General features: G+C 60.5%; 1 protein-coding gene across 5 annotated transcripts; it reads right to left on the reverse strand.

Moving 5' to 3' along the window:
• On the reverse strand, positions 1-26,750 carry KIFC3 (kinesin family member C3). Of its 5 annotated transcripts, XM_064519376.1 has the most exons (23): positions 26,514-26,750; positions 17,558-17,672; positions 17,395-17,442; positions 15,673-15,815; positions 13,444-13,552; positions 11,203-11,399; positions 8,049-8,114; positions 7,552-7,692; positions 7,219-7,458; positions 6,762-6,935; positions 6,482-6,629; positions 6,199-6,329; positions 5,936-6,047; positions 5,550-5,731; positions 5,313-5,417; positions 4,741-4,871; positions 3,739-3,862; positions 3,051-3,180; positions 2,543-2,772; positions 1,624-1,758; positions 1,317-1,425; positions 1,087-1,115; positions 1-913 (listed from the first exon to the last, which is right to left on the reverse strand). In XM_064519376.1, exons 1-22 carry the CDS (start codon positions 26,733-26,735, stop codon positions 1,111-1,113), a joined length of 2,997 nt encoding a protein of 998 aa, XP_064375446.1. In that variant the 5' UTR covers positions 26,736-26,750; the 3' UTR covers positions 1-913; positions 1,087-1,110. The 5 variants fall into 5 exon arrangements, with proteins under 5 accessions (XP_064375446.1, XP_064375445.1, XP_064375449.1 ...); XM_064519375.1 differs by lacking the exon at positions 1,087-1,115; XM_064519379.1 differs by lacking the exons at positions 1,087-1,115; positions 26,514-26,750 and adding an exon at positions 18,724-18,855.
• Between the last annotated feature and the right edge of the window lie 1,244 nt (positions 26,751-27,994).

The raw sequence follows: 27,994 nt of genomic DNA on the forward strand, positions 1-27,994 counted from the left end.
TGGCTTCAACAGTTTATTTAAAATAAGTTTTGTTACAAAACAGGATTTTTTTATTATTAATTATTAAAATACATAGAAACATCTAATCTTACAAAAGGTGAGATTTATTTTTCCTTTGTTTTAAATAGAATACGCGGCGGAAGAGTAACACGGAAAAGGGCTGTTGGGAGAAGGAGGCATCAGTGCACGCAGTCGCTTAGTTGTTGTAGGAAGAAGCATAACTGAAGGCTGCGGTCCTGGCAGTGCAGACGGGCACCCCAGGAGGGGGACTGGGGCACACGTGCCCCCTCCTGTGACCATCCCACCCTCAGCCACCTGCCAGCCTTCAGTATATATAAACCAAGAGGGGTTTGGGCTGGAGGGGATTCCCCCCCCCGCCGCTTGCTTTTCAGTCCAAGACCACGTAAAGGGGATATAAATATTTCAAACACTTCCGTCTCGACCACACTGTGATCTCGTGCGACATGACAACTCTTAAATAACTTTACACCAGCTCCGGCAGAGCCTGCTAACCTCGTGCCCGCATCCGTGCCCGGGCTTGAGGCAGGGAATGGGACCGGTTGCAGCCGCTGCCGCCTCCCCGGCGGGACCACCGCGTCCGGGCGGTGAGGAGGAGGAGGAGGAGGAGGCCGAGGCTGCCAGCCGCGCACAGTCCTGCGGGTGCCGGCACAGGCCCTGCTCCAGCTTTGAGTCAATGCCTTCGGCCTTCAGCATCCTCGAAGCGAAGCCGGTGAGCCAGAGGGAGCAGCCAGCAGCCCCGCACCCCCCCGCGGGGCAGCTAAAACCACCCGTGAGGCCAAATGAAAGGATACGCGGCACCGCATGTCCGAGGCGGTGCTGACACCTTCACGCCTCTCGAGCAGCAACCGGTCGTCCGCAGCGCTGCATCACACGGGCACCGGCCTCAGCTTCCCTGCAAAGGAGCCCCGGCGGGGTTAGGCCATGGCGGCGGTGGGAGCCGGCCCGCGGGGCCCCAAGGGAGCGCAAGCAGCTGCCACAGCCCGGCCGCACCGCCCTCGCGCCAAAGCAGCGCCCTTCACCAGCACCGCTGCCCTCAGCCGAGCCTCCTCGCTCGCCTGCACTCACCTGGGAGCCGGGGCCGCCCCTAATTCATGCTGAAATCAAAGGGGAGAGAGAGGTTCGTCGCCGGCGCTTCGCCCCCGTGCGGAGGCGGCCGCCCCGAGAGGGCTCGGTGCCGTGACCGGGCGCCATTTTGCTCCCACATCCCCCCACTGCTGCAACTCAGGAGAGCGGGGCAGCTTATGCTTCGCTCACGGAGCCCTAATTAGTGATTAGCTAACGAGCTGAGTGCCCACCTGAGGTCTGGAGCTTCCTGCGGATGGAGGTGGCGCGGCCGGCCGGTGGCCCCGGGCTGGGCGACGAGTGGCCCCGTGCGGCGGGCGGCGCGGCCCCCGGCGAGTCGCCCTGCGGGGAGGGGAGGGCCCGGGGCCTGCTCAGCCGGCGCGGGGAAGGCGCCGGGGCCCCACAGGGAGGGCTCGGCTACCGCGATGGGCTCCGCGGGGAGAGGAGCTGGCTAGTGGCCCCCAGGAGCGCACGCTGCGGAGAAACGGGGGCACGAAACACTGCCGGGAGCGAGACGTGACATGGCGGCGGCTTGGTTACCTCCAGCTGCTCCTGGCTGGGCCAGGAGGCCAGCTCTGCCCGGCGGGACCCGGGGCCCAGCTCCACGGAGCGAACCCTCTCGGCGAACTTGAGGGAGCAGAGCGTCTCGCTGGTGTTCTTCTCGGCCGGTGAGACCTGCGGCCGGAGGGAAAGGGGCGGCGTGGGGCACTCCCCGGCGGGACGCCTCCGGCCCACGCGCCGCTATTATTAACCCGCCTCGCCCAGGATAGCGCCGTCCATTTGCCCGGAGTTCAGCAGCCGACTCAAATATGTCCCTCATAACCAACCCCTGCGCCCCCGTCGGTTACAGGGGCCATATTTGTCCCGAAAAAGGGGAACCGAAAAAAGCGACAGCAGGTGGCAACGGTTCAGCGGCTCCCCCAAACGGGAGAAGGGCAGACACAGGCATTCGGGGGATTTAGGGTGAATTCCTGGAAGGCAGGGGATGGAGGAGCGGCATGAGCCTGAAACCCTCCCCGGCACAGGAGGGGACGGCGAGTCTCCCCCCACCACGAGGACACCATGCCCATAGGGCACGGAGGTGTCTGGGGCATCATCTCGAGATGGTCTGCAGGACAGCCCTTGTAGGCAGCTGATGTTCCTTGGTCCCTGGCCAAGCTCCGGCTGCCAGCAGGAGCCTGATGCGCTTGGTCCCCCATCGACAAAATTTTGTGCCCCCATGGACAAAATTGCTCCAAGGGGCTGCTTTCTGCAGCCAAGTCTGCCATGTTGCAAGCTCCGTTTTCTCCAAAACGCACCTACCTGGGAACAGCACCGGCCTCCCCAGGGACACCCGCTCACTTTAGTGGCCAAATTTTGTTCCCCACCTTTGCTCTCATCACCCTGGCAGGAGCCAGCCAGGAGTTTTGCCAGTGCTCCGTGCCCAGCCCCTCCTGTGCCAGGCGCCCGCTGCCCCTACCTGCACCATCATGAGGGTTTTGCTGTCTCCGCTGAGGGAGTCCTGGAGCAGGTAGGTCAGCTTGGAGTTGCGGAAGGGCACGTGGCCCTGCCGGGAGCGCAGGGCATAGATGACGTCCCCCAGCGCCGACAGCGACTTGTTGATGTACTGTGCCTCGCGGAGCCGGCTCCCCTCTGCGCCCGACCTCCCCACCCGCTCCGATCCAGCCAGGTCCACCAAGTTCAGCTTCCCTAAGGGCAGAGACCCCAAAAAATGAGAACAACCCCCCCGGGGCACATGTCAGGGCTGCAGCACCGAGCCCGCAGTCTGCAACCCCATGCCAGTGCAGGTGCCACCCATCCGGGGTGCCAGCTGTGCCAGGATCAAACCCAGCCCATGAGCTGGCACTGGGCAAAAGCAGGGCTGCAAGGACACACTGCAGTGCACTGGACCAGGCTGTGCGGCCCGGGGTGTCCTGCGCAGCACGCAGCCCTGAGGCCCCGGCGAGGGGCCCACGCAAGGCCCCCACCTGCGGTGCGCAGCCCCGTGCTGCGGTCGAGCCCGCGGACGGTGACGATGAGGAGCGCGTGGGAGCGGGAGCTGTGCTCGTTGAGGTTGGTGCACTCCGTCGCCCGGTGGACGTGGCCGAACTCGAAGACCTGCGAAGGAGGCCAAGGCACTGAGTCCCCATGGCCCGCCACGCTGCGCGGGACCTGCCAGCCCCGGGGTGATAACCTGACCGCCAGCTCCCCAAAAGGTGCCCACGCCTCGGATGGCACGCTGCCGCCCACCAGTGTGATGAGAGCTGTCAGGTCTCAAGCTAGGCGACATACAGGAGTGAGATGGCAAACGACAGCCAGGGCAAAGTGAGCGTAAAGCAGGGAAGTCTGGTATCCTGCTAATCCCCAAGAGCCACCCAGGCCCCAAACTTTATTCTTTTTAAACCCTCAGGAGCCTGCAGCAAGAGTTGGTGCCTTCCAAGCTCCTCATGGCACGGTGCTTGTCATGCTACACCCAGGGCCCTATTTTTGGTCGCCGTTGCTCCCCAGCACTTCCCAAATGCTCCTGATGCTGCAGGGATGAGTGACTCCCATTTCTCCCTCCCCAGCAGCCCTGCTGTCCCCTCTTGTTATTTTCGTTATTTATATTTTGCATCAGGACAGAGCAACCATGCAGGCATGGAGAAACACAACCCAGAGCCCGCTGGCGGCTCTCACCTTGTTGATGTCCTCCACGCTCTGCACCCTGAACTCGGTGAGCCCGGGCACGTAGAGCTGCCCGCTGCCGTCCGGGCACAGCTTGATCTCCAGCTTCTCCTGAGGCTCCTTCCCCAGCAGGTCCCTGCGGAGAGGGGACCCTGAGCCACCCTGCTTTGCCCCCAGACGGCCTCCTTGGTCCCTAGCGGCCGCAGGCGCTCGGCCGGCTCAGGGGCAGCGAGCCCAGCCAGGTTGCAGCAGGAGCCGTTTCCTCCCGGGCTGCTCCCCAAGCTATTTATAGCACTCGGCTCTCATTTCCCGCCGGCTTCCCGCCCGGCCGCGAGACGCACTAACGCGCAGCAGATGCGCGGCCCCCGCGCTCCACCGCCCTCTCCCACCTGAGCCAGGCCGTTCTCGCCTTTTTTTTAGTCCTCCGCTACGATCCCTCCCCGCGCCGGGCCGTTTCCGCCGGGCAGGCGGCTGCGGCGACGCCTCGGGGCCCTGCCGACCGGCGGAGAAGCCGGCAGGGAAGGCCAATGTTTCTCATTCCCCGAGCTCCTCCTTCACCGTTTCTAAATATAACGGCCGGAGAGGCCAGGGCAGAGCAGAAAGGCGGACTCCCCGCGCGGCGGTTTCAGAGCCCTTAGAGGGAAACCAGGGCAGGAGTTGGGGCGGTGGTGGGAGAGGGAGCAAACGCAGCCGCCGTTCGGACGGCCTTGGCACGGCAAAGCAGACGTGCAAGCGGAAGGTGGCCAAGGAACGGGGGGGTTGGGAGCGATCCCAGCCGAGCGCTTGGAAAGGGCGGCTGGCAGTGGGAAAAAAAAAAAAAAACACCCTTACACGGCCAAATCCACTGCCCGGAGCGCCGGGAACAAAATGTACGGCCAAGGAATAGCTGTGCAGCAGGGCCCCCGCGGCGCCGGCTCTGCCCGCCGCAGAGGCGGAGGAGCAGCGAGCCCCTGGCAAAGCGGCCCCGCGCCCCAGCTTGCCCTGCTGGCGGTCGCCCGGCTCCCCGGCCGCTACCTGAGCGCCTCGTTGTAGATCTCGGCCACGCTGACGGTGATGGCGTAGTCCCAGTCGGCCGCCTTGCTCCGCACCTCGGCGAAGAGCAGCTGCAGGGCCCGCTGGTTGATGCCGGGGTTTGCAGACGTTCCCTAGCCGGTCGGAGAGAGAAGGGGATGAATGAAATAAAAAAGCACCCTCATTACCGTTTTTTTTTTCTGCGCAGAGGATGCAACCAAGCAGAAGCAAAGCCTGAGCTGGGCACGCGCAACTTGGCCATACATCCCTGGCGCCAACAGCAGCAACAACCTGCGCTGAGTTTCCACCTGAGCCTGTTGTGCACTAAATTGCGGGCTGCCAGCAAATACTGCCCGAGGCACGGCCAGCACTCGGCTGCTCCAGCTCTGGGGTCCTTGGACCGAGGGGAGAGCTGGCAAGCGGTCACTTGGGACTGGCACTTATTCTTGTAGGGACCTGGCCACTGGCAGGATCACCTGCCTAGAGGAGCGACGGTGCCGAGACGTGGGACGGAGCAGGCAGCGCGGGACGGGAAACCGGGGAAGAAGAAGAGAGGCAAAGCCAGGCAACTTTACCTCCATCGTGTACGTTTTGCCCGCCCCTGTCTGCCCATAGGCAAATATGCAGACGTTGTAGCCGTCGATGCAGGAGGTGACCAGCGCCTGAACCTCTTGAAATACCTGTTGGGGACAGGGGAGCGTCACGAAGGCTTTGCCCGCACCTCCTGCGCTGCAGCCCCGGGTGCCGCGGCGCCAAGCAGCTCCTTCACCAGGCTCTGGCAGTGCTGCAGGAGCGGACACGGCCGTACTTACGTCCTCCTGGCTTGCTTGCGGGGGAAAGACCTTGTCCAGCTCAAAGGACACCTGCTTCCCTTTGTGCAGGAGGTGCAGCACAGCGTCGTCGTCAGGGTCAAACGTCACCGCGTTGGCTGCCTCCACGCCTTCCCCGTCCTCCTTCGTTATGGGACGGACTCGCCCAAACACGCGGATGTTGCCTTTCGGAGGAAAGCAGAGACCAACTCAGACCCCCGGTCCATCTTCTCGCCCCGGATAACCCCGCTGTCTCCACAGGCGCTGTCAAACACCGCACGGGCTTAACACAACGTCTTGCCCCACCACAGCCCCGGACCCCCGGAGATGGACAGCCAGGCCACATGCATCCAGAGAGGACCAACATGCTGCTGGCATCTCCTGCGCACCTTTGAGCCGCACCAGCTCGTTGTGACACTTCTTGCGGAGCTGCAGCTCCCTGCGGTACTTCCGCAGGAGCTCCCGGTTGGTGCTGTTCACCTCCTCGATGGCTTGTCCAATCTGCACGAGATGGGAGGCGGTCAGGACCGCCGGCATGGCCATCCCAACCCTCCCATCTCCAGAGTGCTGCAACCTCCTGCGGAGGTGGCGATGGGAGGACATCGCCTCCGGCTCCCCCACACTGCCTGGGGGGTGTCCATGGGGGCCTCACCTCCGACCTGGCGCTCCGCAGGGTCTCTTGGAGGAGCAGGGGGAAGTCGCGGACCTGCCGCTTCAAGCTGTTGTAGTCGTTGGTGAGGGTGCGGAGTGCCGGCTGCAGTGTGAGCAGGTTGGTCCGAACCCCTGCGAACACAAGGCACGCGTCCCCCCACCCTGCGCTGAGCGGAGGCCGGAGAGATGCGGCCTCCGAGCCGGGACGCTTCCCAGGGGACGCGGAGGCAGCTGCGAGCCCCGGGCGCTCAGCCGGCCACGCACGGACCCTCTGCCCGCCTCACCCGCCAGGTTCTCGTGCACCGCCTTCATCTCCACTTGAGCGCGGGAAAACGCCTCCTCGATAGCTCGGTTCTTCTCATCCTCCATGGCCTGCATTTCCTCCAGCATCTGCCCGTGTGCCCGCTCCAGCTCGGCCTCGTACATCATGATCTGGCAAGTGGAGGAGGCAGGTGGTGAGGCCGAGGAAAACACATGGCAAGGCGGCAAAGAGCGACGGGAATCCTTTCCGGCGTGCCCCATGAGCTCGGGGGTTGCCCAGCTCTCCCGCGGCGCCCCGAGTACCTGCGCGCGGAGCTGCGCAGCCGTCTTCTGTGAGCCCTGCAGCTGCTGCTCCATCTCCTTCAGCACCTGCCTCTGCATCCCCACCTGCTCCTGCAGGTACTGGTTTCGGGACTGGCTCTCGCACAGCGCCTGCTTCGCCTTGGATGACTCCACTTCCACCGTTTTGATGATGTACTGCGGGAGAACAGCCTGGACATGAAACGTTGGGGCACGCAGCAGCAAGCGGCTCCCGTGGGGCCCGGCGTGGATCCAGGGGGGTTAATTCATCAAAGATTTTACCATATTCATGTGGCCAAGCACATCACCCAGCTGGCAGCGTCACAAGCTCCAGCTCCCCACCTCCTTGCACATCTCTGAGGGCCTGGAGAGGACATCCCAGCCAGCCGGGCCCTCTCGTTTGGGCAAGTGCGACTTGCCGGGGGGTGGGAGGCCGAGCAGGCTGCCCCATGGAGCTCACCTTGACCTGCTGGGGCTGCGACTTGAGGCTGGCGATGGTCTCCTGGCTGTCGCGCAGGCGCCGGCTGAGCCGCTCCTCCTCCTCGGCTTTCTCGGCGAGGGAGTCCTTCAGCCGCAGCTCCACCTCGGCCAGGCGGTTCGTCTTCTGCTGCACCTCGAGGTCCAGCTCGGAGAGCTTGGCCCGCGCCTCCTCCACCTCCCGCTGCAGCTGCGCCAGCCGCTCCTGCAGCCTGCCGTTCTCCTGCCGGCCAAAAAAAGAAAATGCAGGGCCAAGGCTGCCGTGGTCCCATGGGGCACCGGGCACCCACTGCCACGTCGTCGCCGACCGACTCACCTGGACGTGCTCGCAGGCCAGGCACGGCGCCTGCTGCTGCCGCAGCGCCCGCAGCTCGCCCTCGCGGGCCTTCATCTCCTGCCGCAAGCGCTCGTTCTCCGCCGCCAGCAGGTCGCGGTGCTTCTCCAGGTCCGTGCCGCCCTGCGAGAGCAAAGGATGGGGTCGGAGGGGTGGGAAAAAATCACGCCGCTGCCCCTTCCGTGAGCGGGTTTCGCGGCATGGGGATGATACGCCACCGGGGATGCTCAGGCAAAGGCCCCGCTCCGAAGCGGTGCCCCGGGGCCACCACCTGTGTTGGAAAGAAATTCCCACGGAAAGCAGTGGGCCTCCGTTCCTCTCCTGCAGCCGGGTTAAACGGCAGCAGGATCAAGGGGAATGTTTTGGGTGCCCGTGCTGCTAAGCTGCCCCATCCCGCTGAAATCCCTCCGCTCCCGCCTCGAACAGCCCAGACCGCGGGAGCCTCCCACGGGGGAAAGGCTCAGCCTCAAAGCGCTCACCAGCTCCGAGCGGAGCCTGCTGATTTCCTCGGCTTGATCCAGCAGATTCGCCTTCAAATTTTCAACCTGGCGACACAGGCAGGGTTAGCCAGCGGGTTCGTTTCGTCACCGCGCAGCAGCAGAGACTCGTTCCCGGCAGTGATTTCGTCCCTTCCGCGCAGATTTATTCCCTCCACGGAGCACCCAGCTGCACCGCGGGGAGCTCCTCGCCCCCACCTTCCGCCGCCGGCGCTCGACCCTTCTCTGCCCGGCTTCGCCCTGGTTCCCCCAAGGACAGTTTCTCCTCCAAACGCGCCGGATCGCACCTTTGCTACACCTTAATTTTCTGCTTCTCTATGAGAGCCTGATTCACATGAGCTGACGAAAAAGAGTGTTAATGAAAGGCTTGCTTCTCAGTTAATTTGTCCACCTTGAGTATTAGCAGAAACCATTATTAAAGAAATAACATCTGCTCCGGAGAAAAAAAAAGACCTATCCACAATTGCGTTTAAGGAGCCAGAAACAGCTCATCCTGCCCTTGCAACAGAGCTTTGCTTTGCCTTCTCTTTTGTTGTTGCTTTTTCCTTTCTAGGAAAGTTGCCTTGGAAGAAAGAGGGCAAGCAGAAGCTCTTCAAGGAGTGGAAGTGTCACAGGAGGATGCTCCCAGCCACACCACCACATCTGCCCGGACAGGCCTGCTCAAAACCAGGTGGATTTTAGCAATCCCGGGTTTTTTTGCGCGTGAACTGCCTTCAGTTTGCGTCTTTGCTCCTTCCCTCCCTGCTGCAGAAGGCAGAGAGGCTGCGGAGAAAAAGATGACTGCAGTTATTCAAATTAACTGCTGCAGCTACCGCTGCAGCTGCATCGCGGGAACTGCCGGGTTTTCCGTCGCAGCGGTCACCCGCGTGCTTGATGCCTCGCCAAAGGCACCGGCCTCACCCCAGGCCCTTTCTGCCTGAAAACCCGCGCCAACCGTGTCCTCCCCACGCTTCCCTCCCAGTTCACCCCAAATCCCTGCTCCGGCCGCAGGAATCGGGGGCCTCCCCGAGGCTGGTGTGCGGAGGAGGAGAGGGTCGGCACGGGAAGCCGCGACGCACTTCAATCCCCCCGCCGAAACCGGGAGCAGGATATTGCCCCATCCGTGTAGCCAGCCTTTTATAAACAACCGGGCCACCGTGGACCATAATTTAGAAACTGCTGATTTATAACAAATGCAAACGCGCTCGCATTGTGCTGTAATTAATTAGGAGCGGTTAATTACGCCACTCCTGCCCGGAGCTGCCAGAACGACTGGCGGACGGCGCGCGGCCCCGGCGCGGCGCGCTCCACCGGGGCACCGCCAGCAACCACGGCCCCGACGCGAGTTTTACAAGGCAAGTTTCACGCACTCGAGGCTACGAGCCCAGCTCCAAAGCAAAGCTGTTCCCTTGCCGAGCATTACGAAAGCGCCGCCTGGAACGTGGCTCCCGCGCTCGAGCCGGGGAGGGAAAGCGAGCACTTAGCGCGCTGGCACCGGCTAACCTGTCCGCCCAGCTTGTTTTGGAAAAATGCAGTTTCCAAACGCAGCGAGTTAGATGATTAAGATATATAAAAGCATTAACGTCCACATAGCTTAGCTCTTACTGCAACGCCTCACATGCCTCCCTCGCTGCAGGTCGGCTTATGGCTTAAAATAGCGTTCGGAGGGGGGAGCAGCAAAGACCAGAGCCAGGAATGTTTTAGGAAAGCCTCCGTGCCAGCAAACCGAGCTATCTCGCAAGCGACCATGCACCTAGGAGCCCGCCTCACGCGCTTCCAGCCGCAGGCACGTCCCGCCGCCGTATGCGCTTTCAAAGCAGCACTTCCGGAAGCTCGTAGCCAAACACTCATTTAAACAGAAAAAAAAAAAGGAGCAGGGAGCTGGGAAGGCGGTTACCAGCAGTACGCCCGACATCAGCAAAAAATCACACCGGAGAGGAGCGACTCATCTCTGCTCCCCAGTGCCGGGGAGAGGAGGAGCCGCTCCAGCGCTACCTGAGCCTCGTGGGGCACCTCCGGACGGATCCTGCTCTCCGGAGGGGACAGGGACTCTTTGGCGGCTCCATCGGGCGCGAGCTGTGGCCCTGCCATCCACGAGCCTTTGCGGTGCCGGCTCGGGTTTCGCTCCCAGCCGCACTGGGGAGTCACCAGCCTCCGCCAAGCTGCCGCCCGCCGCTGGCTCACGGAGGGCCGGATCCTGCCTGCGCTCCCAGTTGTGTCACGCAGACTATACCGACCAAATCCAGGACAATTACAGCCACCTTTTCGACACCAGTGGAACAAGCAAAACCTGACTGTAATAGCTCCCACAACATCCACAGGCAAATGCTTTTATTAGCAGCCTGTATTTCAATCTCCCTGCACGGGAAAAGGTCCTCACACCGAGGGACACGTCTGTATTGTTACAGTAAACGTTTGGGCATTTGCTTGTAAAGGCTGCAAAAGGGGGTTTATCCTCAAAGGCAAGGCAAGGTTTTTGTACCGGCTCAAACATCTGTTACTCTCCACTTGATGCAATCCACTCCCTTAGCCACTTTCTCCTTCTTAAGCAGACGATACTCTTCTTTAACGTTCACTTTTTCCTTCCTGACTTTCGAAAGTCGCTAGAATTTATGTGTTTGGTCGGTTTTACAAGCTTATCCTGATAGGCCTTTCTCGCACCAGGGGAGGACTGATAATTGCACTAAGAGCTCTACTTCCAGCTCTCCTGAGCCTGCAATGCCCAGTCCTTACAGGCCATGTCACATCAAAGGACCTGTAAGCATCTGCCAGCGTTGCCGGAGTGTCACAATAACGTCAATTAGGCGGTTACAGCCATCGCGAGGAAGGCACAACGCTGCTTGGCCGAGCGTTGGGTCAGCTGAAGCCAGACAGGCAGCCACGAGAGGAGCTCCAAATATTCCAGCTCCCAGATCCCTGCTCTCATTACTATGCATCCGAGCTGACTGCAGCAGGCCAGCCGAGCAGATGCTCCGTGCTGTTTGTCCACGTCCTAAACGCCTTTCAGATGCATCCCTTGCTAACGGTGTCGCCTCAGGCATTGCATGCAAGCACATTCAAAATGCAGCACTCAAACCGAGCCACAATTTACGCCTGGAATCCTTGACTGTACCTCTCTTTTTTCCCCCTGCCCATCCTTCCCCTGCCCATGCCATACCTGGCCTTGCAGCTGGACGGACACAGCGATTTCTTCGTTTTCCCGGGTGGAGAGTTTCTCCTGCAGAGCCAGCAGCTCCTGCTGCAGCCGCAGCTTCTCCTCCTGCAGGTGAGCCATGGATTCGACCATCTTCTGGATCACCGGGAACTGCCGCGCTCCTGGCAGGCTGGCGCGTTTCCCGCTGTAAAGCCTCCCACCTGCAACGGGAAGAGCATTCAACACAAAGGCAGAGCAGGTCGGGGAAGCCTGCCTTGATGGGGAGTGGGGCACCAGCCTCCCAGCACAAACATAGTGGGTTTGGCCGAATGAAGAGTCCCCACGCAGGCTGCAGTGATGTGGATCGCAGGAAACAAGACTGGCAGAAATACTGCCCGTCCAGGGATGATCTACCACCCTTGCAGAAGTATTGCCCATCTGAGGACTATCTACCAGCCTTGCAGAAGTACTGTCCATCCAGGGATTATCAACCACTCTTGAAGAAGGATTGCCTGTCCGGGGACTATCAACCACCCTGCAGAAGGACTGCCCATCTGGGGACTATCTACCACCCTTGCAAAAGTGTTGCACGTTGGGGGGACTATCTACCACCCCTGCAGAAGTATTGCATGTCAGGGGACTGTTGACCACCCGTACATGCTACAGATGTGTTTAAGCATGTGTAGAATTAAAGTTGAGGTATCCAAGGGGCCAGTGGATGAAATCCCGCTTCTTCAGCACGTTAAAGAACAGTCTATATGCATAATGTCAAGCTCGCTCCCAGACCGAAAAGGCTATGGAGACCAATGACGGGCGGGGAGCCGCATCCCAAGCACCGCGACGCAGACCGTGGCCGGCTGGAGCAGACCAAGGTGCAACACCCGAGAAGCCACAGTGGCGATATGCCACGGGTTTAGGGCTAAGAGAAAGAGGGGCTCAGCTCAGAGCCTCACACAGCCGGTGTTTGAACTTGCGTTTCGGATGGGAGGTAGCTGCATGATTTCCCGTGACAGGCCTTCTTTGCAGTTGCATCTAACTTGCCCACATGCGATGGCTCGGGAGGGACTATCAGGGACCAGCCCTGCATCCTGCATCAGTCCTCCACCCTCAAAACAGCTCAACACACGCTAGCAAAGCGTCCCGTTCCCCTCCCTGGACGGGCTCTAGAGGCAACAACTACCTGGCTAACATTTGCAGCTTCAGCAGATGCCGCAGCAGATCTGCAGATGCCAGCAGAAATGCTGGGCACCTAATGCCATAAAGCACAGTATCTGCTGGGGAGTTTTTTGCACATTTTTGAAGTGTAGGAAGAAACACCACACGTAGATGGCTAAAAACCCAGTTAGGAAGCCAAGCTCTCAGCACATGCGGATGGTCAAATGGAGGTTGGCCGTGCAGCCCCAGTCGGGCCACCGTGCACGTATGTGTTATGACACAGCCCAATTACATGACGAGATGCTCTGCTTTCTACGGCGCTGCCACCTCACTCAGATAACAACTGCCTTTACTACATCACTCTGATTCATCCCCGGAGCCCAATATCCTTTTTTCTGAATGAGCAGGTGCTTGTGGAAAGATGGTATGTGATCATGTTATTAAAGACTGCATCATAACACAGAAATATAATGGAAGCCAAATTAAAATTATATAGGTACCCTGAGCAGCAATGTTGCCTAATCTGTGTGTGTTTGGCTTTATAACCTGCCTAGTATCATTTTAAACAGTTTTCTGCGTGCATTATAGTCATCGCGGCTCACAGAAGCCTACCTGGATGTACATCAGAGCCTGCAAAATTAATCCTTAAATTACTCGGTAGTTCCCAAGAAAAAATGAGCTGGCCCTGACTCATTTCCAGTGTGGGGGTGAGGCTCCACGGCAGCGGGAAGAGCGCCTCGGCGCCCGCACAGCCAGCCGCCAGGACCACAGCTGGACCGCGGCCCCTTCCCCTGCCCTGAATTTAATCCGCGGCCCCCAGGAGCGGCACCGTCCCCAGGTCTGAACGGCAAAAGGTGACGCTGGGAGTTATCTGGCTCTCTGCCACAGCTGATGCTACCCGCTTTATATAAAATGTTTGTAACACAAGAAGCTGGCTTGGCTGCAGGACTTCATTTGGCACAAGCCACAAATAGCTGTGCCTTCTGTTTTAAAACATGCTCGCACGAAGCAGACTTGTTCTATGTTTAAGGGAGCCAGCAGAGAGGGCAAAAATATCAAAAGAGGCTGAAAAAGAAATGCACAAAACCCTCCCCGGCCTCCCCCCGTTACCTGGTTTCTCGAGGCTCATGGCGGGGGCTGCCGGCGTGTCCCGCGGCGGGGGCCGGCGGCTGCCTTCCTCCTGCCGCGGCTGCCCCTGGCGTGCCGCCTCCTGCAAAGCCTGCGCCGGGGACAAGACACGCGGCATGGCATCACCGCCCGAGAGCCGCGGGGGCGGGCGCCGAGACCACGCACGACAGTGTCTGGCGGAGCGTTTCGGGAAGGAACGAACCGGGGGGAGGTGGCAGAGGACGAAAGAAGGGAGACTTTCGATATAAGGAAAGAAAACCAACGAAAAACCAACAAAAAAAGTGCTCGGTCATGGTGCCGGTGGGTGACCTAGTCCTCACGCGCCGGGTGGTTTAGTGATCACAGTCAGGAGGGTCGGACTCAGACTGGCGAGAAAGGGGAAGAAAAATGAGCGTAGCCAAAATTAAATTGGACAGAGCAAATCAGAGTCAGGAGCGAGGCATTAAATCATAGATTGCTCTACCCCATCTACATCGGGCTCAGGACAGAATTACTCCTCCTGCTACCTTTCAGGTTGTTTGTCCCACTTAGCTTCAAATGACCTAGGCATTGGGTCTCTGCGACTCTCCAAGGACGATTACACCTCGTTCTGGGAGATTTTAGCGCCAGGAAGTTTCGATGATGCTTGGCTTTAAAAAAATCTCACAGATCCTCTCTTTGCCAGTTGCTTAGGCCCCGCAAAATATTGCTGGATGGTCATTTACCTCCACCCTTCAGTGTAGTTTTGTCGAGATAACCTTATTTTCCATCCCCTCGATCATTTAGCTTTTGTCTGTGTTCTCTCCACCCTGCCCTAGAAAGCCCCTGCATTGCACGCAGGGTGGAAGGTGAAGTCCTCGTGCCGCCTGGCACTCTGGACTTCTTTGGCACGTCGAGCCAGCCGCCGTGACAGCCAAACGCCTCCCGCCCCGGTGCTCCGCACTGGCAGGTCACACGGCAAGCCGATTCCTGGTTCGCTCTCCAAGGAGCAGTCAATGCCACAAAGCCCCAGGCAGAGGCACCCGATCAGACGGAGCACCATCTCCAACGCGGATAAATCAAGGAGGAGGGAGAGGAATATAGGGAAGGTCAAAAATGCATGCATCTACCCTGTAATTCTACGCTCAGTGGCTTGCAGGGGAAAAAAAAAATCTATTTTTTCTATGGTAGAAAAGGGCTGGTGGCACGCTTTCCCAAAGGAAAGCCACTCATTAGCTGAGGCTGCATAATTCCTCCCTAACCCCAGTCAAAAGTTCCTTTTCTTACTTATATCTTATCTAGGAGCACGTGGCATCATTCCACCAGCAAACAATGTCAAAGAAATAGGTCTCACGCGGGCAGAGGGAGCCCAAGCGGTGAATGCTCATTACAAGCGAAATGTTTCTGAATGCAATTTGGAAGGGGGCAGCACAAGCCACAGAGAGCAGCCAAGACCGGAGAAGTTGCATTTCTAAGGTGCCCTTCATTTGAAATTCTAGAAGGCTTTTGCTGACGGGAATTCATTAAGGTTTTTTCAAGGCTAGCGTGAGATAACAAGGTATTTTCCTTCCTTTCAAAGGAGCAGAATTTAAATGGTTTGCCTGAAGTCCAAAATGACCTGGTGGCAGCAATGTAAACAGCATCCAGGTGTCCTGACACTGTCCCCTGTTGTAACCTGCCCCACACCCGATCGATCGGCAGCCCAGGGTTTGAGGCAGAGCGTTTCCTTATCTCCCTCCTGCTCCAAATTCCTGTTCTTACGCGAGTCAAGAAAAGCCATAGCAAATGGCCCCGTGGTCCGTTCCCCTGCAATTCGGATGCCCTTAAAACTTTCCAGGGAGGAAAGCCCTGCAGGGCTCACCCCGGTGCCTCCTCCGGTCCCGCGGCCCTGCACTGACAGCAGGGAACTTTTAAACCACCTTTTAAGCCCAGGGGGCAGCTCAGCAAGGACACGGGTCCTTCACTGCAGCCCAAGCGCATCCCGTCTCCCTGAGCTCCATCCTTGAGGCGGCCGGCAGCAGCGGCCAGGCTCGGCTCCGCGCCCGAGCAGCGAGGCGCGACAGCGGGAACGCGCCCTCGTGCTAAGTCGCCCTGCACCCTGGCTGGGTGTAAAATTTAGGTGGCAATCACCCCTGTAGACATGCAGCTGGGGACGCTTGGACGCTTGCAACCGGTCCCCACCGGGTGTCGGTGGAGAGAGCAGCACGGTTTTGGTCCCCTGGCTCTATCTCCGCTGGAGCAAGCGTTTCTTACCTGCAGGGTCAGGCAGAGACTGTGCGGACTTGCAGCCTCCGGCCAGCTCACGCTGAGGATTTTCGGCTGGACGAGAGCAGGCAACGCGGGAACTGGGGCGGAGGCGGCCTCCTCACTCACGCCAAGGGAATCCTGCCCACGGCCTGAGACAGAGCAGAAAGCGCCGCTGCACACACCAGCCGTGGACGGACGACCGCCCGGGAGGGACGCAGCCGTTGGGCCGACCCAGCCTCGCTCGGCAAACCCACCTCCCTCGCCCCGCTCCCAACCCCACGCCGGTGGGGTGAAGCCAGCATCGAAGATGCCCCAGCTCGCGGCTGACAGCATCGCAAAAAACCGAGCGCCGTAGGAAGATTCAGCATTATTACAAATGCTGGCGAGGCTGGTGGGCTGCACGGGGGAAACCAGCCCGGTGGACCCTGCCCGCGCGAGCTCACGCCGTCACCTCCAAACACACTCATTCGTCACGCCACCGAACCCAAAGGGACACGTAGCCGGGGCCATAGCAGCTCTTCTTGTGCCCTTTGGACCCAAGTGGGAGGAAACCAGTATCTCAGGGAACTTTTTCCCTGGCTGCGTGCTCCGTCCAAACCACTCTGCCTGTGATGCATGTTGCCACAATCTCATCCCCCCCCGCCACACTCGCCCTCAGCACCAGCCACAATGTGAAGATTTGACCTGGGAAAGCCTCATCGAGCGACTGGTTTCCACCGGGGGTTTCGCTGCCGGCAGCCCGGGCCCACTGGGGACATGGACAGTGCCAAAACCGGACTGTGGGCATCGCCCCGTCCACCCGCCTCCCGCGCACCACTGGTCCCCAGGCCTCCCACCTCGCCGAGAGAGCCGCCTCGTCGCTCTGCGCCTCTCCTTCCCGGCCTGTCGCTAGCAACAACGACATTACACCCGTGCTGGGAAAAATCAGCATTTTGGCGGCACACGCAGAGCCCAGCGTACGAGCTGAGTGTGGGCAACTTGTCCCCCTCCGTCCCCCCTCAGCTGGGAGGCCCTGGGCAGAGGGAAGCCGCCGCGGACACCTCCTCCGGGCTCGGCCCCGGCCGCCTAATGAGACAGGAATGTGCCCGGGCCACCGGGCAGAGAGGAAGCAGCGAAGAAACCCCATTTTCGGGGTCTTTGATGCCGACCGGTTGCACCGCCTCGCAAAGGCACGTCCGTGGTCGCTGCTGGCTGGGGCAGCCCCGCAGCGCCGGGGAGGAAGCAGCCCGCAGATAAGCCACTGCCAGCGCTCGGGAATGCAAACAGCGAAGCCAAAGAGCCCGAACAGTTTCAAGCTGTCCTTTTTTCCAAAATCCAGTGCGCGGCCCCTTCTCCCGCCATCCTGCCGGTGACCCTGGCGCCGGGAAGCGGCCGGCACAGACGGAGGCGGTAACGGCTGCCGCCTCCCGAGCAGGCGGCGGCAGGTTTGGACAAGCAGCTCGCGGCTCGCCTGCCAGGCACGGCGGCGGCGGCGGGAGAAAGCGCTCGGCTGAACTCACCCCCACGGCCAGCGCACCGCGGCAGGCTGGCAAACCCTCCCGAGGAGCCGGGACGAAGGCCGGCAAGGGCCGCGTGGGCTGCCTGCCACGCGTATCGCTCCATTTTCCTCCACACATGTTAAATTTTAACCTTTCTGCCCAGGTTGCTCCCCGGAAAGGGGGCTCGCTAGCACTTTGCAGCAGCCGGGAGGAGGCGAGCGGCACCCCGGGGTGCTCAGCCCCTGGTTACCTATGCGCCGGCTCCCGAATCCGTTTCTCAACGCCTCAGCTCTGACATCTGGAAAGAAATGCGAAAAATGCGGGCTTGCTGGTTCTCCGGCGAAGTGTGAGAAAGGGCGTGAGCGAGGGAGGCTGAGCCTGCAGGCAAGGGCCGGGCCGCCCGCGACACTCACCCGCCGCGGGAAGGTCCTTCTTCGGCCACGCGTCGCTCGCGGAGGGTCCCAGCTCCCAGCTCAGGCGGGAGGTGATCATGGCACGGGGGGCCCGGGTGCAGCGGCAGCTCGGCGCCTACGGACCAAGGGCAAAGAAAGACATCGCCGGCTGCCTTGGATTCGAGCTGGAGATATTCAAAAGCCCAGAAGACTGTATTGCAGCAAACCATGGCAGCTGTAATGTCCCTGACTTGCTTCCTAATCCCACATAAAGTTGCATCTTTCCAGCTTTTAGGAAGAAAAACCCAGAAAACACTAAGCTTGCAAAATGCACCCAGTGGATGTTACATAAACTGTGCCTGCAATTAATTTACTCATTTCTGTATCCTTTCCGGACTCCTCCAGAGGCTGAATGTGATTTATTTTTTTTTAAACTTCAGGGCTGTGCACTCCCTGGGGCAATACCAAGCGCAGGCCAGGCAGCCACCACCAGCCGCTTCCCGGCTCGCTACGCGCCCGAGTTTTTAGCGCGGACCGCTCCGATCGGCCTCTCCGGGCAGCAGGCTGCAGACGAGCACCGGGGCACGGGCCGCCCCGCCGCCGCCCGGGCCCGGTGTCTGCAGCCCCGGGCAGCTGCTGCCGCCGCAGCGGTCACTTGTTGCTCGCTGACCCGGCTGCTGCGCTGCCGCCTGCTCCCCGCCGGCCGCCCGGGCGGACCGCGGCCCCGGCACAGGCGGGCATCGCCGCCGGGCGGCTCCGGTCCGGCCCCGGTCCCGGTCCCGGTCCCGATCCCGGTCCCGGTCCCGGTCCCAGCCCCGGCACTAGACCCGATCCCGATTCCGATCCCAGCCCCGCCATTGGTCCCAGTCCCGATCCCGCTCCTGGTCCTGGCCCCAGCCCCAGTCCTAATCCGGATCCCGATTCCGATTCCGATCTCAGTCCTGATCCCGATCCTGGTCCTGGCCCCAGCCCTGGTCCCGATTCCGATTCCGATTCCGGTCCCGATCTCGGTCTCGTTCCCGGTCCCGATCCCTATCCCGGTCCCTGTCCCGGCCCCAGCCCCGATCTCGGTCTCGTTCCCGATCCTGGTCCCGATCCCGGTCCCAGCCCCGGCGGCTCCGTGCCAGCCCCCGCGGACAAAAGGAGCCGCAGCCGCGGCCGGGGCCCGCTGCCCCGGGGCCACTCACCGGGCGCGGCGGCGGCAGCAGCGGCGGCAGCAGCAGCGGCAGCAGCGGCGGCGGCGGCAGCGGCGGGGCGGCCGCCCCATCCCCGCCCTCCCGGGCCACTTCGGCAACGGAAATGAGGAACTCCTCCCCCGGTGCTCGTTGCCATGGAAACCCCCGAAAACCCCCGGCGGGCGGCGGAGGCGGGCCTCCCTCCCCCCCCTCCCCAAGCGGCGGCGGCGGCGGCCGGGGCGGGCGCGGCAGCGGCAGCGGCAAGCGGGGGGGGCACCGCGGCGCTGCCAGCCCCGGGGAGCCCCCGCTGCAGCCCCCGGGCTCCCCCCCCCGGGGACATGGGGGCCGCCAGCTCGGGGGCAGCTGCCCCAGCCCGGTGCCCTCCTGCCCGTCCAGTCCGGGCCCGGCACACCCGGCACCTATAGCGAGGCCGTCGCGAGCCGAGCAGATGAAGGCCGGATGAAGGCAGATGGGCCGTCGCGTTGGACCCCCATCCCAGCCTTGGGTCACCCTAGCTCGCCGCGGTGATAAAAGAGCCGCAAGCCATAACAAAGTGCCGCTTAACGCGGCGCGTCAGCCCGAAGGTGCCCTGGGCGCCGGTGGCCTGCGCGCCTCCTCTTTGAGGACCAAAAATTTTTGGCCTTCCTCCCCAGCGAGCCCTCGCTGGCAGAGCTCCGCTCCAAAATGCCGTCGCAGACCAGCTGCGCTTGCACAGGGCCGGAGAGCAGGCTGCCAGCACAGCCGGCAATTTCCCCTCCTTTGCCCCAAAACGCCACCTGGAAGTGGGTATGGAAGAGCTCGGCACGAAAAGGTGCAGACGGGGTCGAAGCGGCTGCTGGTTCGCGTGGGGAGAGGGAGCACAGGGCCGCTGGGCAAAACGCTCATCTCCTCCGTGGGGAAAAATGAGAAGAATGTGGACAAAGCACCCGCACGTGGACCCCGCCGCCCGGCACCGAAACGGTTTGGTGGGGACTCGGCTTGCCCGGGGCAGGCAGAGCGGAAAAATAAATTCCAGCTTCTCTTTGGCCCGTCTCCTCCCTCCTTTCCTTCACGACCTGATCAGACGCCTGGCGCTGCCCACTCACATGTCATCTGGTGGTTCGTTAACCCCGATCTCCCAGGGAAAACTATTTCTATCCTGTGCACGTGAAGCAAGCAGCAAAATACGGCTTGAGACCTCTCAAAGGGCTTTCTGACCGTGAATGGAAAGGCTCCTGTATTCACAAATAAAACGTTGTTTCGGATATATTTATATACATTTCCAGCGCATGGTTTATATCTGTCTATATTACACATCTAATTATTATGTTAATCTCTGATTTGGGAGGCGCACGTTACTCATGGTTTGTTAATGGTAATTAACTGGCAATACCGGATATTTCCCACAACAAAATGTAAATGGGCATCTGCGGCGGCAGTAGGCACCCACGTGCTGCCAGCTCACTTCCATCTGCCCACGGCTGGCAGTGTTGCCTGCCGATGGAAAACCGAGGGTTACCCGCAGAGCTGCGGGCGCCGGCATCCCTCTCCCAGCGGAGGTGTTTCCAGCCACGCGTGGGAACCGGGAGCCTGGGGGGATGCTCGGCGCCGGGCAGATGTGGGCATAGGCTTTTCAGCTGGAGCTGGCACGTTTGCCCGCCGGAGCCCCTCGCTGAGCTGGGGAGCAGCTCGCCTCTGCCTTGCAAGACGTGCGGAGATGCCCAGCTGGACAGCCCCGCCGAGAAATGCCCGCTTTATAACAGAAGTCTTGTATTGTGGAGAAGAAAAAAGCACTGTCAGCCAGTGGAAAGCAGTGAATGTGCTGCCTTCATGTGCCAGAGAATTAAGCTAATGCCTCCTTTCCCTCCCACACAGCCCTACTAAATCACAGACTTTCACTGACTTCTCTCGGGCGGTTTAGGGAGCAGGGTTCAGCCTCGCTCACTCAGCTCCGGCTCCATCCCAGCACTTCCCCCCGCCCAGAGCAGCACTAAGAGCAAAATGAGCCCCCGAGCTGGCTTGGGTCCGCTCCATCCCCTGCCCCGGGGCCGGCAGAGAAGTAGGCATGGAAAGGAAAAAAACACATCCGAGCTCTGGCTCTGCTCAGCGCTATGAGCGGCTCGCGTAATCGCCACCCTGCCTTTCTGCCGCAGCTCCCTCGCTCCAGCCGTTCGTCCTAAGCGCCCGCCTCCCTCTGCGAGCGTCTCCTGGGCAAGTGCTTAATCTGCAAGCGGCATTTTGGCGGGGTGCAGCCGCCTCTGCGGAGTGGGCAGCGCGGCGGCAACACCCGGAGAAAGGCGCCGAGGCTCTGCAAAGCGGCAGCGCCTCCCTCCCTTCCTTCTCCGCCGGAGCTTTGCCTCCCGTTTCCAGCACACTGCCCTCTGGGTGGCTGCGCAGGCATGCACACGGAGCTATGCGTCCACGTAGGCCCTGACCAGCAAAGCACGAGACGTATATCTGCGCGGCGTAATGCGGTACTCGGCAAAGACGCGGCAGCTATCCCTGAGCAAGCTGAACGCCGGTGCGGCATGATGCCCTGTCCCCAGCTTCTCGGCGGGGCTGATGGGTCCAGGCGGCACGTGGGGTGACGTGTCCCCACGGCTCGTGGTGGCACCCGCGGGAGCGCACAGCATCTCGGGTGCCTGCCGGCAATGCCTGTTCTCGCATTACCTTTTGCAGGACCCTTTCCTCCGGTAAGATAAACCTGCATCTCCTCCCCAAGCCGTACGTGGAAATACAGGCGGCGGACGCGGGGCTTGCAAGCTGAGGAAACCTTCCCCATACCCTCGATATAAATAACCACGCCACTCCTACGCTTAAAATTATACCTCAGCTTGAGTGTGTCGCCAGGCTGCGGCTGCGATACGGCCCACTTCCCATAACACGGGGCACAAAAACTCCTCAGGCTGGGCTAAAGCATCATAAATCTGCTGCCAGCAGAAGGGGAGTCTCTCGTACGCACCTTATGCAGCACAGACAGCTCTGGCACGGCTACGAATACAAAGAGAGGGGAAACAGTTAGCTGGGGATGATTTGCACAAAGATCCCCTTCTCCACGCAGTTCATTCGGCCAGGTTTGACATAGTATTGGCGCGTGGCAGGTCACCTTATGGGTCCCAATAGCAACCGTAACGCTGCGTTGTCGTTGACTTAATTTATGAGCTGCAGGGGTAAAATCATGCTTATACGAAGTACTTTAACCGGGAAGTAATTTCCTGCCTTTCAACTGCGACGGGTTTTTCTTGGTATTGCAATTACGCGAGGCGCATCAGTTGTATCAGTCACAGTGAAAAAGCCTAAATTAGCAAGGCAACAAGGCATCTGTGCGAGTCCCTCGGTTCAGCGAAGCAGCTCGGGGAATAGGCAGGGCGTAGGGTCAGATACGCCGCCGGATTCGGGCGCCGGCCGCTGCTAGTGTTGGAAACGGCGGGACCAGCCCCCCACCACGAGGGCGGATTTGGGGAAAGGAGGGTTAGCTATTGCTAAGCGGAGGGTTTTCCAAGGGACCCAGCACGTGCGGCAGCGCCTAGGCCAGCGGAGCGTTTCCGGGTGGGAGAAAGCATCGCTTTCCCTAAGGGAGCCTAACGAAAGGGGCGTTTCGCTCGAGGGGCCATCGGAAACGCCGCCGTCTTCAGCTGGCATTTGGCCCCTATGCGCGACAGGCAACCGTAGACCCCCTCCCTTGCTCTGTTTGCAAGGCTTGACCTAACCTGGCTGGCATAAGCCCAGCTCGGCCAGCGCTGCTCCCGCCTCCGCTCCCTCCTGCAGCTCGGCTTTCCCAGCCGGCGCCCGCCGTGGGCTTAGCCTGCAGCGGCTGCCGACAGCGCCGCAGGTATTTTTAGCCACGCCGCTTTGCAGGCGGCCGAGAGCGGCGATAACCGCTGTCGCTTCGCTGCCCGAAGCCCCCCCGGCACGTGTGCTTTCCCAGCTGGGTGCAAAGCAGCCTCCTGCAGCCGAAAAGGCGGCAGAGCGGCGTGCAGCCGCTCTCTCTCTCCTTTTCTCCTTGTTTTTCCCCCCTTCCTCGCTGACGCAGAGAAATAAGGTAGCTGCTAAGGCAGGGAGGTTAATGCGCGTTTCACCCGCCCGAGGCAGCGCGCTGGATTAAGGGGAGCGCCAGCAATCGAAGCGCCGCGCTGCTTGGCGCCTTGCGCGGGAGCCGGCCGCTCTGCCCCGAGCAAATATTTAACCTACATCTGTGAGACCTCCGGGGGAGTGAAAACCCTGGCAAAAATTTAACTCTCCCTCCCCTCCCTACGAGCGATGCCATCGCCGGGCCAGGAGCTGCAGGCAGGCGCGTACCTGGAGCCCCTGGTGCATTTAGACGGTCCTTGGAGAAAATTCCCACCGGCAGAATCAGGCGTAATGCGAATTTATCCCTAGAGAGCAATTAATTACAACCTAGCTCGTTATTATAATTTGGCTCCTCCTCGAGAGCCCCGAACGAGGGGGTTTCTTGGCGTCGCCCAGGCAGGGTTGGTCACAGCCTGCGGAAAATGATTAGCAAAGTCGTAACCCCCCCACATTCCTGCCTCGCTGTTTCGTGCAGAGATATCTAAGCTCTTTAGCAAGTTTTAATTAAGCCCTAGCAGGCTCCGGAGAAATTTGTACTCATCTGAAAGTGCGCACACGGAATTAATTAAGCCCGGTGGCTCCGATCCGGCGCTGGGGCCGTTTCGGAGGCGGCGCGGGAAGCAGGTCGGGGAGGAGGAGCAGGGTTGCACCCGCGGCGCTGGCAGCAGCCTCGGGACCGCGGCGATTTGGGCAGCCGGGGCCGCCAAACCCTCGGCCTCCCGCGCCCCTCTTACCTCCCTTCGCTCTGCAGCGTGTTTTGCAGTCGGCCACCGCTCATAACGCGCAGCCTTCGAGGAAGCGCCCGCAGCTCGCCTGCTAAAGGCATTAATGTTTCATGGCGTCAAGCGAGGCCGGCTCCTGCTTAGCAGGCGCTTCTTGGAAACCGGGCTAAGAATAAGTGCGAGATGTCGCCGCGGAGGCTCAAAGCGCCCCGTGATACCACCGAGGCCGGGAGACGCTGGCGCAGACCCTGCGTGGGGGCAGCTGGATGCAAGTACATTCGACCCAAGACATTTTAACCGGCGAATAAATCATCAGGCCGCAGCGGGAGGCTCAGTCTGTACCAAAACCCCCAAGGAATTGGGATTTTTTCTTTTTTTAGCGCTTCGCCACCCCTGCCGCTCGGAGCCCCTCGGAGCCCGGATCAGCCGGTGGCACCCAGCGCTTTGCTCCCGCTGGCTCCGAGGGTTTCTTCCGCAGCAGCAGCGATGCTCCTTTAAAAAACACGCTCTGCTCTCGGGAGCATCAGCTATTTTTAGTGCCCCCCCAAAGGGTGCTTGGCTTTGGAGAGGAAACGGAGCAACAGCTTAATTAATAGTCATGAATAATTTAGAAATCAGGGTTTGGAGGTGGCGTAAGGGGCTGCAGCGGGCTGCAAGGGCGCGCGGCCGGCACTAATAGCAGCCAGCGCGTTTAGGGACTTGCACAGCTCATTAAATACCCAGGTCAGATTTGCAGCTCGCACGAATTTGTGCAGGGACGCGTGAACCCCGCGGCACCAAGGCAGAGCAGGCAGAGCCTCGGCGGCGAAGGGGAACTGTTTCCGCGGCCCCAAAATCAACGCGCCCGCCGAAAACGTTGCGGGGGGGATCCGTAAGGCTGCTTTCAGCTCCTTTTCCTCCCCCCGCTGCGCGGCGGCAGCGTTCGGCAGGTTTTAAACCCGAAAGCTCGCCAGCAGGAGGGAAACGTTATCCTCCTGCCATGTATCATTTACGCCCGCGATTTATAATGGATGCGGCTGTGCCCGCAGCCTGCGCTTTGCTGTGTGGCCGCTCTGCGCGTGCCGGCAACGTTTGGGACGGTTTTAACCCTCTCTAGAGACTTCGGACCCAGCCAGGTCGACACCTTTTTAAAGCAATTGGTTGAAATGTGTTAAAAGTGGCTGCAATGAGATGGGGCTTCGTGCCTGCAGCGCGTGCAGCGGGCGCGATGTTGGGGTGCGCCTTGGCTTCGGAGAGCCCCATTTCCACTGGTGTTGCAGGGATGTCACCCTGACTTGCGGTGTCCCCACGCGTCCTTTGCCACTTGTGGCAGAGAACGGGCAGCGGGAGATGCAAACCGCTCCTTGTCCAGCACGTGGCACGGCCAGCGCTTGGCACAAGCACCGAGCTCCCCAGCGCCAGGCAGAAACCCACAGCTACGGCCCCACGTCCAACCCACAGCTACTTCCCTACGTCCTGCCCACAGCTACGTCCCTATGTCCCACCCAAAGCTACGTCCCTACGTCCTGCCCACAGCTACGTCCCCATGTCTAGCCCACAGCTATGTCCCTACGTCCTGCCCAAAGCTACATCCCTACGTCCTGCCCACAGCTACGTCCCCATGTCTAGCCCAAAGCTACGTCCCCACGTCCAGCCCAAAGCTACATCCCCACATCCTGCCCACAGCTACATCCCCATGTCCAGCCCAAAGCTACGTCCCCACGTCCAGCCCAAAGCTACGTCCCCACATCCTGCCCACAGCTACATCCCCATGTCTAGCCCAAAGCTACATCCCCACATCCTGCCCAAAGCTACATCCCCACGTCCAGCCCAAAGCTACGTCCCCATGTCCAGCCCACAGCTACATCCCCATGTCTAGCCCAAAGCTACGTCCCCACGTCCAGCCCTTGGATGCAGATGAGGATGCTGTCCCTGCCTGCGAGCCGGGGACCCTCGGGTGTAGCGAGAGCGCTCCCAAAGCGGAGAAACACGTTAAGGGTCGCAGGAGGGATCCACAAATCTGTGTGCACGCTTACAGGCAGAAGTATTTTTTGCTCACGAAACAGTGGGAAGACTAAGACCCAGGTGAGCAGGCAACTGCTACTGAAATTCATGCTCTGGAAAAATAAAAGCACAGGTTCTCCCTCCCATGCCAGTACTTCAGAGACTGCTTTCTGGTGCCACGAACCACAGGATTTTCAAATTGCAAATCAAGCTCTGGCTTCTTGCCTTGAATGGGTTTTACACCCAAACGAGGTCCTCTCCTTCTTGGTTAAGCTGGCGGAAGCTCAGAGGAGAATCAGATGAAACACCAAATTCATCGCGTTAGCCTCCAAACTAAGCCTCAAAGAAACCAGAGCCACACAAAGGTGCGCGATGATATTTTGCACTAGAGAGCGTTTAGGGTGTATGCCCAACGAACATTAAACCACCGCGCGTTTCACGGCTCTGCCGCCCGCTCGGGCATCGTGCTCAGCATCGCACGGAGAGATTTCATCTGTGTTTACAGGCAGGAACAGACCCACACCCGTATTTCTTCGTGTACGTCTCCGAGATCGGCACGAGAGGAGCGGGACGAGAAAGGTGCATTCAAGTCCTCGACACCAGGCGTTTCCCTTCAGCAATCGCTCACAACTGGCAGACCGGGGCACTGCTAAGGAAAATCCTTCTCTCCCAGCTGCTGCGGCATCGCCGATCTGCTCCCTAAGGCCGGCTGCTTTCCTGGGAGAGAGCTGGCGACAGCTTTGGCTACGATTTGCAAATACTGCAATGCAGCCTCCAATGCAAACCTTCCCTTACGCTGCAAACTGGGACCGACTAGCGCTCATGCTACTGGGCTTTTTTTTCCATGCAAGTCTTCCTGTGTTTGGAGGTTTAGACTGGTGTCTAAACGAAAAAGGTGAAAAACAAAAAAGCAAATCTTAAAAGCGAGCTACCCGAGCGGCGACGTCAGGGCTCTCGCCACCGTGGCGAGCACAGGGAGCAGAGCTGAAGTCACCTCCCCCCCACCCTGGGGCCCGGCAGCACCGTCCCCACCCCGCCGTCTCTTACCTGCGCGCCGGGCCGGGCCGCCTTAGCACCCGGGTGGACCTTTCTGAACCAGCCTCCGGCGCCCGGGTGGCTTCGCGGGGCGCAAGCGGGAGGGCAGCGAGACCTCCCGGCGCCACGAGCCGCCTCCGCGGCCGGCGTCTCGCCCCGTCCCTCCCTCTGCTTCTTGTCTCTGCCGAGCCAGCGGTGCACCGAGAGCCCTATCAGGGCGCTTAGCATATACATGGCAGCCCGGCGGCGGCCGGAGGGCTTGGCGAAGCTGAGGGCAGCCGAAGCCGGGACGCAGCCCGACCGGTGGGTTTTCCCGTGAGCGGCCCGCCGGCCGGTGCCGTGCGGCAGTGGGATGCACTGGGCCGGCGTGGAGGGCACGGGATGCCGCGCCGGGAAGCCTTGTCCTTGATCAAGGGCTTTTTGTCCCCCTACAAGCTCTCCAGGCCACGAGCCGAGCCCCTGGACGTCTTTCTCTTCCCTCGCCAGTGACCAAGAAACGTTTTTCCGAGGATTGTCCGCTCCCTGATGCCGCCCTTTGAGGAGTGATGAGGCTGGTTCTTAGCGCCTGCCGCCTTCCTCGGGCTCGGAAGCCCGGCGCAGATCCCAGCCTGACGTCCCGCACACGACGCGGCACCTCGGCTCTCGTTGCGATTTAGCACCGCGGAGCGCTTTCCCGCGCCACGGAGCGCTTTCCCGTGCCGCAGAGCACCTCGGGCCGGCTGCTGTCTCGGCCGAGCCGAACCCCGGGCGGCTCTGACCCATCCGCGCCCGGAGACGGAGCAAGCAGCATCCCCTCCGCTCCCATCTGTCGGTGTATTAACAAAACGAAAGCAGCTTAAAGTCCATCCCCGCCCGAGCACTGCCGGTCCCCGGCAAACTGCTGACACCAGCTCTTTATTAGCATCGACGGGCAGGTGTGTTTTCCACCCGCCTGGGACAACCAGACCGAGAAGAGATTGGGGTTCTTAGGGTCGCTCGCTCTAAATATCGGCTATAGTCGAAAGACGGGGTTTAATTGTAAAGGAGGAGGGTAGTAGCTGCGTATTTTCCCTTTGCCAGCTAAAAAAATCAGTGCCCTGCTTTGCAAACACGTAGCACCGGGCCGCGGGCATGTGGCGGGGAGGCGGGAAGGGGCTGAGCAGGGAGCGCTGAGCCTTGCAGCCACCAGCTCCGCGGGCTGGCGTCGCGCCGCGGGTTTCAGCAGCGGCCAGGAGCTCTCCCGTTCCCGGAGGAAGGAAACCCACCAGGCTCCATTTCCCGCCGGCTAATCTCCACATTCAGGCCCGAAAGGGGCTTTGTAGAAGCCAGCCGGGAACAGTGAAACCGGGCAGCTCTGCAAAGCAAACAGCGATCGGCTGCAAAGCCTTTGGTTACTGCGCTGTAGGGCGTTTGCCAAGACACACAGATCGTATCGGGCTAATTTACAAAAGAAAAAACCAACATAATTAACGTGCAGGAAAACACTTTAATAAAAGGCGCATTAAGTGCAAAAG

Source organism: Dromaius novaehollandiae, chromosome 13, assembly GCF_036370855.1.
Source record: "Dromaius novaehollandiae isolate bDroNov1 chromosome 13, bDroNov1.hap1, whole genome shotgun sequence".
NCBI lineage: Eukaryota > Metazoa > Chordata > Aves > Casuariiformes > Dromaiidae > Dromaius > Dromaius novaehollandiae.